This window comes from Larus michahellis, chromosome 4 (assembly GCF_964199755.1).
Source record: "Larus michahellis chromosome 4, bLarMic1.1, whole genome shotgun sequence".
Taxonomy (NCBI): Eukaryota; Metazoa; Chordata; class Aves; order Charadriiformes; family Laridae; genus Larus; species Larus michahellis.
In genome coordinates, this window is record NC_133899.1 from 47,574,455 (window position 1) to 47,590,222 (window position 15,768).

At 36.8% G+C, this 15,768-nt stretch overlaps 1 protein-coding gene across 36 annotated transcripts in view; it reads right to left on the bottom strand.

The window, feature by feature from the left end:
- Positions 1-2,153: 2,153 nt before the first annotated feature.
- MADD (MAP kinase activating death domain) overlaps positions 2,154-15,768 on the bottom strand; it is a 75,962-nt gene continuing 62,347 nt past the window's right edge. For 33 of the 36 annotated variants that reach the window (XM_074584423.1, XM_074584421.1, XM_074584417.1 and 30 more), the window contains 3 exons: positions 10,379-10,448; positions 5,413-5,459; positions 2,154-3,696 (listed from right to left, as the gene is read on the bottom strand). In XM_074584423.1, the coding sequence (XP_074440524.1) occupies positions 3,589-3,696; positions 5,413-5,459; positions 10,379-10,448 (225 nt within the window). In that variant the 3' untranslated portion in view covers positions 2,154-3,588. The remainder of the gene's footprint in view (positions 3,697-5,412; positions 5,460-10,378; positions 10,449-15,768) is intronic. The other 3 variants (XM_074584420.1, XM_074584415.1, XM_074584424.1) reach the window with 2 other exon arrangements.

A 15,768-nucleotide genomic window follows, 5' to 3' on the forward strand; every position in this document is an offset into this window, starting at 1 on the left:
TATCTAAAGCTATGAATCGGGGTTTAGGAAGTTTTTACAATGGTTTTCTTAAAGTAATGAACCCCTTCCTTCAACAGACACCTTCAAAGTTTTTTTCCAGAGATATCTTTAATAAATAACACTTAGTAATGCCATTTTTGTGACACTTGCTGATGTTAAAATCTTTAACCTTTAAAATCATAGAATACCAGGTTGGAAGGATCTGGTCTAAACTTTCTTGGCAAAAGCACAGTCTAGACAAGATGGCCCAGCACCCTGCCCAGCTGAATCTTAAAAGTGTCCAATGTTGGGAAATCCACTACTTCCCTGCGGAGATGTGGACCCACTCATATTAGAAACTGACACTGCATTCACAAACAAAACAAGGACATTTATTTGGAACATGACAATGAAGATACGTGATCCAGAAGACAGATAAATTAGTAACCTTAGTTCCACTCTGAAAACTGCCAGGAAGACTGGTCACAAACCCCAGTGTTTGCAGAGAACACTTAATGGTCATTTTAAAAACCAACTTCCACAAGCAAGGAACTGAGCAGAAAACCAAAGTTGTTCAGGATAAGCAAATACCTTCAGTTTTGAGGCAAGTTCATGAATCTTTGTCATATTTGTGTAAGTGCCTTGGAAGTATCGCAAGTGTGAAAATAAAAAGCTTCTAATCTTGAAATACTTAAAAACTAAGACACAGGCTCCTCCTAGTGGTAAAAACAGAAGAATTATTCATTTTGTTCTAAGAATCTTCTAGCACTATTTATTATTACTAATTATTCTCAGTTAGTCTTCCATTTGGTTCTGGGAGGTTTAGAAGCCTCTAAGTTCTTACTGCTGCTAAGGAATTCTTACCTAAAGATCAAAATAAGCTGAGCATGACAAAACACATGCAAATCACTGGTTATTTTTTTTCCTCCAAAGTAAAGTTTATGTACCTCTTAATGCTTAAGAGTGATGAAGTGAAGGTGGAAAGGATGGAAGACTTACGCTTTCACACGAATTTTAAATCCAACCTTCCAACCTTAGGTATCCAGAGAATAGCACTGTATATCTACTAGCGGAAACACTGCATGGCACGCCTTTGTCTCAGATGAATATGCTACATTCCCGCAGTTAGCAGAACATCTGCCAAGTCACCATCATCAAGTACAAGAAAGCCTTTGTGCATTTCAAAATTTCCTCAATTTTGAAGCCAAGTCAGTTACTCTCACCTGAAGGGCAGAAGCCCAGTGTCAGTCCGCTTGCTGAGGTTGTTACTGATTCTTCCTTGCCACTGAACAGCAAATGCTGTAACTATTTACCCACACTTGCCCTTTAAAAAAAAATAAAAATGAATAAAATCTGTCAAAATGGAGAGAGGGCTATTTTTATTATCAGGCCCTTTAGAAGTCTTATTCTGAACTGAAGTTTCTCATCAGTCTAGAGCATACAGCACTATGTAATTTATGATTTTAAGTCACAGATAAATAACACTCGCAAAAATACAACTTCTACAGGGAAAAAAAGAGCTGTATATAGTAAGTGATACTGTAGATTTAATTATTTTAAACTCCAACCTTCCCCTAATAATTTTAAGTTAACGAGTTTGAATATGTTAATAGGCCTGCTAACATAATATTTACAATTTAAAAATTAATACTGTATACCTCAGTGGGACCCAGTATTGCAGTAAACAGAACATCTGTTGTAAAGCAAAGTGATTTCAGTCTTACCTGTACTTGTAATCTAATAGTATCAAGAATACTACAATTGCTAAAAATTCAGATATTGCTATAAGGAAATTTGCAGTCTAGAAAAAAAAAAAAACCAAACCAAACCAGACTAATTTCAGGGTTTCCCAATTTCAGTTTTGCATTTATATTAGGAAAGGATGAAAAATCCTTTACATGTTGCTTCGATCTGCATGTGTGCAAAAACAAATTCAGTATTTCAGATGTGTCTTATTTTACCTATTCATCCTTTTCAGACACTTTTTTAAAAAAAAAAAAGTTACATGGATGTTATGACAGAAGAAAAAAGAACAAAAACAACTTTCCTGCTTATATGGAAAGAAATGTAGATTTTCCACTTATAATCTCTTTTTCATTATTTCATAGATGTATGATGTATTTTGTATATAATTACATTAATTTCAGAATAAGCTGCATCAATAGAAAACCACATGAGGATGAAAACCAGTTGCTGGTTGAATGACATTTTATTTTCACATTCAGACAGCTGTACAGTTTCTATAAATAGATGTTGTACTATAATATTTACATCATTTCCTCACCCATTACTATTGTATTCCACTCAAAATGGTAGATACCCTGACCAAGCCAAAACAGGGTTATTTCTGGGCGCATTTACTCAGAATGCTATGTCAAAACATACAATACATCAGGTTGCATCAGAGCATTTTTTCCAGATATTTTACATGTAACATTATTTTCTCTAGACAGTCTCTCCTCTCAGCATCCTAAGAGCTTTCTGGACAAGTGCAGTACAGTTCAAGAACAAAAACAGGATGCAAAAAACATTCCTATTCAGCCTACTTAAAATAAGGAATGTGATGGATAGTTTTAACTGCGAGAGTTTCATTATACATTAACACAGTATTTGCAAGATTCCTTGATACACAAATACGGATTGGAAAAAAGCAATAGCTTAAAAAAATTGGAGACAGCATAATCCTTTGGGCTTCCGAACATGTTCTGCAGATTGCTATAGAAATGCCTTGTGTATAGTTACAGACCCAAAAACACATGGGTCTGCCATATGCTTCTGCCAATAATGTCTCCAAGTTTTACAATTCCTTATTCATTTTCTAATCCCTGTGATTAACTGCTTTAGGTAGTGCTCATATGCATCTGTTAACTCTACTGCTGGGTTATCTACAAGTGTGGCCTAACTCCCATTTGAAAATCCACACAATCCATGAGGTGTCAATGTTTTTCAAATATACTGCCTTCAAAGTTTCTCTCTCCACTTTTCCCACTTGAAAAGCAGTCATCTCCACAGATGGACCAATTTAATAGCCAAATTTCAATTGTCACCTGATATTTTTAAGACTATGGTAGCTAAATAGTTCATCTCTGCCAAAAGGGTCTGAAGAACTATGTGACAAGAACTCCATGTTGGTGGGTAAAAATGAACAACACAGAAGGAAAACAATAAAAATACAACATTTAAACAAGATGCAGGACCAGACTGCTTCCACTGTGCACATACCAGAGAATCTGAAAGCAGAAGCCTGCAGTTGTAAAGTGATTCATCTGTAACACGTACCACTAGAAACAAAAACCAACTGAACTCAAGCTGTTAGTCATCTTAAGAAAAATGGAATTCCGAGGAATGGCCAGAGTAGGTCACTCATAGCTGGATGCTGATGCTCAAAACTGTCTGATTAACAGCTCATATAAAAACTCCATTAAGAATGAATTCAGAAGGAGACTGAGCAGTGAAGTCTTAGGTTTTTCTATGGGGAAAGACTTGCAGGGTCATACATAAATAATCAAGTTCTCATAGAAGACAGTAAAGTGAGCTCCTGGAACTGCAGTAAAAATGGGAGTACTGCACGTCAACGTGCCAAACGGTAGGTATTTCCTGATATCGTGATCAACTGGAAACTGGCCGAGGTGGTTTGCTTTTGTTTTCTGCCTCTTTTCCACGAATGGCAGCCACATAAGAGAAGAGACACAGCACGGAGTAGCAGATCTCATGAGCCTACAGGAATTTAGAAAAGGAGATAATGAAAATCAGATGAGTTAGTGTTTTATAAATTCCACTGCAAATTTTGTATTTTGCTGCATATCTTCATGGGACAACTATTCTGGCTACAGACAAAATCAGGAAAAAGCATCCCATGCTACCTTTTAACTGAGATGGATAGATAAGCCTTGTAACAAATAAAAACCTCTTTTTGGATAAAAACATTAGTTGCATGTTGTATGATTCTAATAATTTTTAAGAACAGTATGCTAAGCTAGAAAGTTGGCCAGCTGGCTTTATAGAAAACATCCCACATATTTGCTTTTGGTCTGTTGTATGAAGCTACAAGAAATTCTCTGAGAGAGCTTGAAGGAACTAATTAAAAAGACTAAGCATCCAATTCTGTACATTGACTCATGAGATGGTGGTATTCTTCCTTATTCACAACTATCATTTTATGCTCAAAAGTACAAGGACTAGTAATCCTTGTAATTTTTAACAAACACTATGAATGCATGGATAATACAAGCTTTTCTCTTTTTTTTTTAATTAAAAAACCCCACAACTCAACATTGCATGTTTCATATGAATACCAAGCAATTTTCCACTACCTTAAAGCAGAGGATTCACATAGCATTAGCAAGATTTACAATTATTGCTCTCAGCTGATAAAGTGTGCTATTATTTAACAGAAAATCCTCTTTTTAGCATGACTGGCAGCACAATTCAGTGAAGGTGAGACTTAGACTTAGTTTACATCCTAATTCTATGACTGTCTATTCTGGTGATCTTAAAAGTTCTTGTTCCATAAATTGACATTTATAATCTTTGTAAAGGTAATAAGCATAAAAACGTATTTTGTTGTATTATAGTACAAGTTGAAACATTTCTGTAAAATATAATTAATTTTAATTAAACAGGTTTTTCCTATTAAAAGATACAGCTATAGGCTTCTTAAATTACACGTTCTAAGCATTTTGTTTCTAAAACATTCTTAGCTTCTTCAAGTAATTTTTCTCTCTCCTCTTGAAGAACTGTGAGTTTCCATACAATCACCAGATGTACACACTGCACTTCAGACATAAAATAACTGAAGAAATTTCAGTTCTAATGATAATCATTGGCTTTTATTTCTTCCTCATAAGCCTGATAATTGAACTATTATGTGTAAAAGCACTAAGAGTCATTAGCAACTGATGGTGTTCAAAAAATGTTATAAAAACTAAACACTAAACCATAGTAATAACTCACCTAACATGGCAGGGATCGATACTTAATACCATTCTCCTGAATCTCACTGCTCACTTTCATGAGGAAATGGGATTTTTTCATAAACTCAGTTAGCTATCATTTTATGCCCAGGAACTAGTCTCCCTTTCCAGCTGTCCTGTGGATTAGGGATTGTGTTCTGCACTATCTTCAATTTAATAGTTTCACTAGCTCTTATTGTGCTGAAGTTCATGCCAAACCGGCTACCTTGCATCTCTATCTATCTTAACAAAAGAGACCACGCTTTCTGCACTACCTGTGAGTTCCTCTAGTTTCACAGAAACAACAATCACCAAGTTTTGTTGTCGTCTTTTAAGGAAAAGTATCATAAAAGAGCAGCTGGTGTTTCACTGCAGTATTAGCGTTGCAAATCCTGCAATCTCAATGTAATTTTTTTTGCCACATGAAAATGAAATGATACATCCTCTAAAGAACTACCAGAAGGCATCACAGTTGACTCACCATTGGCGTCTTGTACTTGTGGCTCACCACTTCTTTAGTTTCAGGAACTAAAACCGGACGGGCAAGAGACAAAACAAAAAGTTCAAAAAACGAGAGGAAAAGGGGAAAGAAATAGCACAATGTTCCCATGGGAAAGGGAAGGGATGCACACAGACAGCAGGCGCAGGTACAGGGCACCTCACTATCCCTCACTTTAGATACTCTTCCTTCTCTTTATTTACATTATATATGCCCTTGAAGATACTGGTAATGTAATAATAAATTACTCAGCTTGGCAAAAATATTTCACTGCTTCTGTTTGGAAAACCATAGTAGATATTTGATGGCTCTTAGAGACTCTGGCTTTTCTCATACTCCTTACTACTGCTAGACAGCAAAATTAATGACAAAATATGCTTCACAACAAAACATGCCTAATGTCTACTATGATAAAACACAAACCAACAATTCCATAGGAATTTGTCAGAATGTGATTCCCAAAGATTTTATCCTTTAGATGTTTGAATCCTTCTCTGCTGAATAACAGATCTCAAAAGAACTGTTGGACACACTGTAGTAACTTAGCGAAATCCATTAAAAAAAAAAAAAAAAAAAAGAGCTGAGGGAGAAAAATCTTCTAAACTTGACGACTGTTTCCCAGTTCTATTTCAAGAGTTTCTCAAGACATTCTTTCTCCTGTCTAGGATGTCTGTGATGGTATTTACTTGACATACTCACTGCAAATGTTCATTGCTTTTGAACAAGCTGCCTTAAAATAAAATACTTCAGTTACATGTATTCTGAAAATAACCAGGCTTGTTGATTTCTAGAAGACTTTATATAATAAAAGAGGATTAGGGCACTGATGAAAAAAAATCTATTATTCAGAAAATTTCATCATGCTCCCTTGCACTGCCCCAAACTAACAGAAAGGAAACAGGCATAATACAGCTAAAGAAAATTTGCCTTTTGTTCTCACTGTGGAATGCATAAAAAAGGAAGCTGTAACCATCCCATTAGTGTGCATTGCATCTGAACTGTGCCTTTGACCTACTCTTTGTCTACAATATTGTTGTGAACAGATACCATGGGAAATCACCAGGAAAGAACAAAGACCACACTAAGAACATACAAATGGCAAATTTAAAATGTTAAGATCAGTGGAATACCAAGACCAACTTTGAATACTTCCCTTCCAGAATAGCTGAAATTTGCCATGGAATTTCTGTGTCACAACAAAAAAGTTTAGAAGAAGCAATACAGAATATGCAAAACCAAATCATACCAGGTTCAAAGAGGAAGGGTAAATGTTTTATTACACATAGTACTAGTGACAAGAAAAGAAAGAGAGGCAGATGAGTTCAGTATGAATAACTAGGAAAAGTCCACAACAAAACCTATCCATGCATATGTCATCTTTTCAACTATGATATGACATGGCTAAAGGCTGGAGAGGGAGACGGAGCACACTCTAAGGGGCCAAAATTAGGCAGTGCAGACTGGGTTTGAGAAAGGATTCTAAATATAAACCAGCGCCTACTACTTCTTGTATGTTATGGTATTGTCATTATTGAAAAAAAATCTAGTGAAAAGTACAGAATATGATTGTAAAACATAATATACTGTTTTTGCTTAATTTTTCAATTTTCTCTTTTCTTGGAGTGGGCAGTTACATTAAGGACTGAGAAACAGGGGAAGTGCACACCCAGGCTGCACTGCCCCAGTGATACCAGTGACTAGAGTTGGGGAGATAAGGAGGTGCACATCCAAGCTACCTTACCCGTTGGCACCAGATGTTCCAAATTAACTTCATGTCACCAGGGCATAAAGGTGGGAGTGAGGCTGGTGCACAGCCAAATAGGGTAGGGCTTTTACAGCTGTGTAAGTCTCACTGCCCACTGGATAGCATACAAATGTTCATATACTCTTCAAAAAGCAGGAAGGGAAAGCTGTAAGGACCTTGTGCCACGAGGGAAGGAGAGAAGGGAAGCTGTAAAGTCCTGTATCATAATCGAGAATAGGAAGAGAGGGAACAGGAGAGCACCTAGGCAAGGTACTGTCTCCCCACTTCACAGTCAGTAAGTTGCCTCCTTTTTAAGTAAAGTAATCCTTCACAGTCCTTCCAATAGGGAAAATTCTCCTGAGAGGACTGAGTTAGGAAGAGTAAAAAGAGTGGGTTTGGATTTACACTCAGAGAATTCAAAGCACTACTGCTGCAGAATACAAAGAAAAAAAGAAGAAAGAAAGAAAAAAAGACCCAAGCCTCAAATGAAGAGATTAGCAGAACCACTTTTCTTCTAACATTAAAAGTTATTCCTGATGCTGTTGAACTAAGCGGATGAAGGGAGTAGATTATTAAGCACCATCCTGCAGCCCTTGGTCCTGTGAATGAAAATATGGCGCTAACATAGAATGAGTTTAGGGGACATCACTTTACCTGCTGGAGAATGAAGGTTTTCATAGCAGCGGCGGTGAAGGGGCCACAAGAAAGTAAAGCACAAGTACACAGCAGTAACTCAAATTCCAGAGGGAAGAGCCTTACATTTCCTCACTTACTTAAATCTCCACTTCCATTTGTGGGCAACAATTCCTGCACTTCTGCTTTCATCCTGCTCTGAAATCACAATTCCAACTTTCATGCTGCCATCTAAACCCAGCATTAACACAAACAAACCTTAAATTTTCTGCTGTGATATTACTGAACTTTGAGCACTCATGCTTGGCAAGATCAAATAAACAAATCTGCATTGAAGTATTTCCCACCAGACTGGAGTATGCATGCTTACCACTCTCTACCTTCCTACAAGGAGATAGTACTTCAGTATACTCCCACTATAATGAATCCAATTGCAAGGTGCACAATGTTTAAAACAGCTAAATAACTTCATTCTTAAGAATTCCACGCAAGTTTTTGCTGCATGCTGCTAATTTGCTAACAGTAAACTAACACATTAATTTCTCCTGAACAGGATAGATTGGCATATCTTCTCATCTTTGTAACAATTAATAAAAAGCAGCTCTGAGGTAGTCTCTCATCACTGCACAAGAAGAAAGCTTAGCTCCCCTGCAATATCTTTCTTCCTTTCTTCATTCTCTTTATTAGCTGGATGGGCAAATTGTAAATCTCATTTGGCACATTTAAATTGGTTCTCATCTGTGACTTCTATTTTGGGAGGAGGGTATTTTTAATTTAATTGGTTTAATTTCTCAGGTTTTGCTTGTAGTGTCCAACTCTCAGTTTATTTTTAATTACTTCTTAAAATTAGCCTTTCACAAGTTCCGTATCACAATTCTAGCTTTTGCAATAGGCCCTTGATTACAACATTTTCTGTAAAAACAAAATTATTTTTCTTGCAGTTATTACAGTCATTATTTAGGGGCTAAATGCTGTATTACAGAGTTATCAATAGAAGTTGTCTGAAAATAAGTTAAACACTGTCTTTCTTCTTGTGCAATATAAATAAACTATTCAAAGAAATACTTGGAGTTAAAACCGGTTAACAAATGATTGAAAATTCATTTCTTATCCAAGTAATTTTTTTAAGTTAAAGATTTCAGAAGCTGAAGCCATTCTTTAAGCTAATTTTATGGCTTCTGAACTCTCATCTTTGTAAAACTCATCAATAATCTTTTACAGCCTTAAGCAATTTCTGTAAGTAGTAAAATGAATCACGCCCATCAGGGTGAAAACATGGTATCAAAGGAATATATAACCATAAAGTGCAGACAGCTTCTGATCATCTAAACTATTAAAAAATTTTCAGGGTTTAAATACACTGATCTGATCATTTGAACCATGAACAACATTTTCAGAAAATGGGAAAAAATTGTTCACAAATTCAAATTCCAAATTTCTGGGAGATTAATTTATGGCAAACAACGAGCAAACTGTAATAGTCAGAAAGGCTTTATCATTGGAATACCGTATAACTTTGTATCACAGAAATGAGACAACACAGTAATATGGACAAAGACATCAATTCCAGCAATCTTGTATTAATTGTCTTTTATGTTCTTAGAGAGAATCTCTTAGCCAGAACATTCTATTCACAGCACCAAAGAACAGTGGAGAGTCTTGGTAAAGGGAGCTGCTGATTTAGATTTTGATGAACAGCCAAAGTATGGATGCTGATCTACTATGAAAGGAATGTTGTAAATTTTATCTTCTTTTTAAATGTTTCACACATACACTTAAGACCTAGACAAATGTCTCACAGATGGGTGGAAGAATAAACCAATACACGTTTGGGGACTATTTCAAGAGAAGTATGTGGATCACTCTTCCGGAGAGCTGCATCTGAAGTCACTCATTTTTTTTTCAGACACTAGTTAAGTATAGTGCGACTGACACTAGCATTGAATAGTGACCCAGAATTCTCCTCAAACTAGACTGTTAGGCAGATTATATGCAATAGCAATAACTGGCCAAAATAGCACAAATTCTCTATTCCCCTTAACCTTCCCTTTTCCACTCTTTACCAGTCATGCTCTGAAACAAAAACCACAGGATAAACAAAGTGCAACCTGACAAAAATATCTTGTGTTCTGTACAAGAAGAATGAAATTCCACATAGAGCAAAGAGGAAACTTTGCAATTAACAGTAATTCTTTGTAATGTAAGCACAGTGTGTTGAGAAAGACCAACTATAAGTCCTGCTTAAAAACGTGGTTTCTCAGATCAAAAAGGAACATACCAAAGAAAATGCCTACACACATCCAAGTTTAACTTGTTTTGTTTGCTTCAGAAGACTCAGGACACCATCTTTGTCTATTAACAAAAAGCACCTAGGCCACAAATCTTAATATGATGAAAATTACTGTGTAAATTTTTATGTTAAGTCACCCGTCTCTCAGTTAGGCAACCTCTCATATGCAATCTACATTTCTCTCCCATCTTTGAAACTGCAGTGCAACTCTGAATCTGAAGACTGGAAATTTGAGTTACTGCCATGTGAGTACAGACCTAATATCAAAATAATGTAATTACCAAATTCCTCCAGGACAAAGACTCCTCGCACAGTATTGCACTTTTTAATGTGATTCAGCTCTATGAAAACCTACAAAAACAGGAGAAAAAGTAATATAAAATTAGTCAGGTTTGTTTGGTTTTTTTAAACTAAAAACCAAAACTAAACAAAAACATCATCACAGCAGATACAACCTGAAGTGTTGTAGCATACACTACCAGTTCATTTACAGTTTAATATATAAATAAAGGGTGAAATAAATAGTCAAAAGACAAACTTGCCACAATGCTAGAAATCAACAAATAACTTAAAAGTGCTAAGAAGCGAAGACAGCAGAAGATGAAGTACCTTCCGCTCCTTGCAGGAGGAGAAAGCATGGAAGAGAAACGAAGGAGTTAGTAACTCTGACATATCCAACATTGCTACCCCTTCAGGCACTCAAATGAGTTATTGCAAAAAGAATACCAACACACCTGAAATACAACAGAAGAGGGGGACGAGAAAAAAGCTGGCTCCCAAATTTGGCACGATTTGTAGCCTCTGATCCACCCCAGTTAGTTTCCGCCCCTCCATGCATCCTCCTCCGGCACAGAGGGCAGGTAAGGGGCACTGTACTTCCCACCCTGACACTGATCCTCCTAACCTATTCAGGAGTCGAATTTAATCTAAAGAGGAACCATTAATCTTCCTTCTCCCTGAGAGCCTTGCCGTTTAAGATTTTACTACAGTTTATGATATATAATCTGCATACTTACTCTTGGAACTGTCTCCTTTAACAGTCAGTACCAGTTTTCCGCTTTAAGCAGGATGGGGGAGTTTGGACCCTTCTCTATTGTTTGCTCAATTCACAAATGGCTGCTGCCAGCTGAGCAGTCCTTTAGAAAGCAAACCTGCTTTAAACTTATGTTTTACATACGTGAACCCCAAAAGGCAAAACAGTTGAACTACACGACTAGGTTTTTCAGTCTAGAATCTAGATGCCAAGATTGCATGAATAAACAAGTTCTCCGAGCATAACAAGTTTGTTCAATATCCAATCTATTTCAAGATACAAAACAGTTCCTTCTTTAATGCACATCTCCAAAAGGGCCAGAGTCAGTACACAGACATAAGAAGCTGTAGAAAGTACTATAAGGAATCAATTCCATATTCTGGTTTCTAATATACTTGCTTTTTCAAGGCAACAGAGACGCTAAGAGTAACATTGCCCTAAGATTCAGAATTAGTCTATGTCCAATACCTTAGAGAGACCCTTGCAAGACTATACTACAATAGTCTGGATTGATACTTTCAGTGTTTATACACTTACAGCACCATGATCTCACGACCTTTTTTAAAAAAAAAAATATTACTAGAGAAACTTCATTGTCTTGGAAAGAAGGGAAAGGAAAACTCTGCAACCCTCTTGAATACAATATTGGCAACACTCATGTAATCATAGATGATATGCTACGCAAGAAAAGCAAAAGAAGACAACACCAGAGACTGTTGTGTTTCTTTTTAAAGACACAGGCATATCTGTACCAATAGAGATCAGTAAATGCACCATACATCTGACAGAAGTCAGGTTGAGGTTCAAGTCAAAGGGGTTTTATTACTATTTTTATTGGCAGAGAACTAGCAAACAGACCCAGGGTATTTTTTGCTCAACATAAAAAACTAAACTTCCACTCACTTAATCAGAAAATCTGAAGCGTGCTTTCTGCTTACATTCAAGGACTCAAGGGAAAGGAGACTTAATACCATCTTTTTTGTTTGTCTGTTTTCACCCATGTTCTATATCAGTTTAGTTGGTCAAAAACATTTTCTTTTTTGAGGAAGTTACACAGTAAACAAGTCAATAACAGAACACTTTCTTTATTGCACTTAGTTTCCTTTTTCTGTAATATTTTCTGTGAAAAGTTTTTGCTAGTAGTCTAAAGTACAAAATTCAGAAACTCAAAAGAAAGACTCAGGTGAAACACTGATTGTTTAATCTGGTAACAGTAAAGCTGCCTGAAAGACTTGACTGCCCCAGGTGCTCGTGATCTGAGTATAACGTTAAGGAGTGCTGCATTCCCACAAGAATTATGAGCAAGATGAAAATTGAGTTTGTCACAATTACAGTAAGTTACCCATTTTCAGAAGACATACAAGTTGATGGGCAATTTCTTGCTATATTGTTTAAGGGATAGAGATGCTCTCCTCTCACTCAGTTAGAAAACAAGCATAAAGGAAATAACAGTTACTTACCCTAGAGAAACTGTGGTTCTTCAAGACAGAGCATTCAGTGTGGATCCTACTGTAGATGGGCATGTGCTTGCTGCATTTTATTAAACTTCCATCTATTTTTGACACAGATGAATTCATAACAGGGACAGAGTTACTGAGTCCCAATATTATAATGGAATTTGTAGGTATAAACTCAGAATACTCTGCCAATGCCACAAGTACACTTGATTTCTCCCTATTCCAAAGGACTTCCTCTGACCTGCTAGGCACGGATGGACTTGAACATTTTTTCTTCTTGAACGTATGTGCACTGCTGGCATGATGAGATAATTTGTGAACACTAAAGACAACTATCATGTATCAATAATAGGTTGGCCCACCATGCATCTAAGACATTTCCTGAGGAATTCACAAGGTGATAAGAAAGTATACACACTGCAAATCAAGAGCCTTCAAAAACAGTTTCATGAAAGCATTCTAACACTGAAGCAGTATGTTCAGTCTTCTCAAGTAGGTCAGAATAGACTCCATATATCTTTTTTTTAACAAAAAGTGGAAACCCCTCTTCCTATGTTCTAAACGTATTATTTCTATGACATCCAACCAAGCAGAGCAACAGAAATCCCTTCTGTTAGTAAGCTGCATTGCTGAAAAGAGTACTTGGAAAGAGGGCCAAGAACAGGGCCTGTATGTGGAGTAAGCAGAGGAAGATGAAGAGAAAGCTGTGCCTGATGAGGTCCTGTAGGCAACTTGTTGGTCAGTAGCCCCATCCAAACTCAATAGAAACAGAAAAAGCCATTTTCAACACAGAGATACGGCTGTAGGATCCTGTTTTTAATCATGCTCATATACGTATTCTGAAATCGACTGCCTTCGGGAGCAATTAATTTAATTTATATGAAAATTGGAAAGGACAATTCATCTATAATAACAAACCTTTTATCAAGAAAGCAGACTGGTGGATGAGTGTTAGAATAAGAATGCAAACATCCTTTAGCTCCACAGATTATGAAATTGGAGGGGATTTTTTTTTTGTACAGTGCAACTAGTAGGAATCCTTTGTTGTTACAGTTGTCCATTCTATACAGACCCTCAAATGGCAGACTTTTGATATTTGTCTAGACACTTTGTTTTGAGAAGGAAAACATGGATAAGTCTTAGCTTCACTAAATGGTACTGAGCGCCCTTGCTAGCTGGCAGTGTAAATCTAACAGACCAAGAATTAAACATATTGAATAAATGAACTGTATTTTCCAGAACTGTACTTGTTTCAATATCCATCTTCAATAATGGAAACTGAGCTGGCTACAGCCTCGTTGGAAAAGTGATGAAGAGGAGGAATATTCTTTCAGGTGTGGGAGACAGATAGCATATTTCCTGGGTCTGACCTGCACAGACTGTCTTCCAGAAAAGATGTAGTAATTTTCATCACAGACAGCAAATTAGAACACCATTCTCCGTAAGGAAGGATATGATAAAGCTAGTACTCTAGGAGTGCTGGTGGTAGCACAGGACTCAGTATCTGTTGTACAAAATTCAACTGGTAATGGTCCTTACAGTCATTTAATAGCAATCAGTACTATGTTTCCCTAAGGTTTCTTTCAGGATGTCATTCCAGTCTTTCAGAGGAAAAAAAAAGGCTTTGAATTTAAGGACAAGGGTATGTTCCTGGATTTGGAGTTCTGCTTTTGGACAGATGCGTGTGTGCTCACTATTTGCTTAACACTGGGTGTCTTTGTCTCATGAAGATGCCTGTTACACTTAAGAAACCATGATGATGATGATGAGGCAATGTCCTGGTCTAAGGTAAAACAGAACCAATTTTCACTAATTTTACTTTTCAGTCGTTTCTTCTAACTGAACTGTACTTTCTGAAATTAACGGCCTATTTTTCAGACAGTGTCTGCTTCTAACAGATAATGCCTAATGTTTCTAGTTAATACTTTACTCACTACAAATACATATATGCCTGGCTGTTTGTTTATGAAATGGAGTCATCTCCATAGACTGTTCAAGAAATGAGCATTTTGAGCTCAACATCATTTTTGACTGCTGGCAGAAGAAAAAACAGGAGAAGCAAACAGAATATTCCCTGTGGTGTGTCCTTACCTTAGGGCAAAGTAATTTCTACCACATCCATCTCTAATGGTATCAAACTGTTGCCAGGGTTTCATTTTCAAAGGCTTTAGACCTGCCATTTCCAATAACTACAAAAATCCATTCTGTACTACCGATGAGTTCCTCTTGCAGTTCTTTGTATTTCAGCATAGCCAACAAAAAGTTAAAATCTATTACTAAGTCAGGCAGACTGTTCCATCACAGAGTAGGTTTGAAATACTACAGCAGGCCAACTCTAGTCCAGATTCTACCCTGGTAATAGACAGGAAGAAAACCGAAGGAGGTTCACAAATCTCCACTCCTTATACTGGCACATACGAACTCAAACTTATGGTGCTGCTGTGACCTTGGGAGAAGTATTAAAGATTCTGAGCATGTGTGTTTGAGATGCACGTGCACTCCCAGTGGGATCTACACTGATGTATCCTCAAAGAAGAACAAAGCTTGCGTGGGGAGAAAAGTCTCGTCAGGAGGAAAGGAAAAAACACTCCACAGAGGACTGACAGAAGCTTTTCTTTCTCTCTTTCTTTCTCTCTCTCTCGCTCACACACACTCTCTCTCCCCCCTAAAAATTGATTCTACTGTCTAGCATAGCATGCGTTAAATACCATATGCAAAACAAAAAACACAAAGCAAAGTAAAAAACAAGGATCAAAGGAAGCAACAGAAACAACATCCAGAGAAAGGAAGAAATGACAATTCTAGTTGTGTTTCCTCTATGCCCATAAGATCTGCTATTTGGAAGGAAAAAATAATCAGTAATTTTTTTCTTATTCTTGTGAATTACAGCAAAAACCACTTTCCCATTTTATTTTCATACTAAATTCTACAGATGATTCCTCAAATTTTAAAGCAAGACTAAATATGATGCAGAAGGTTGCCCTCTGTACCTACAATATTCAAACACTGTATCTTTAAGGTTGACTGCTTATGCCATCAGAGTATGTTCACAGTGTGATGCATTATGGCAGTTTAGATTACTATTGATCACTTTTTCTGTACCTTAATACACTGCCTACCATTTGTTTTGTGCTTAGACAATTCAGACCATCAGAAACAAGAAATTGAAACCTGTGTCAAT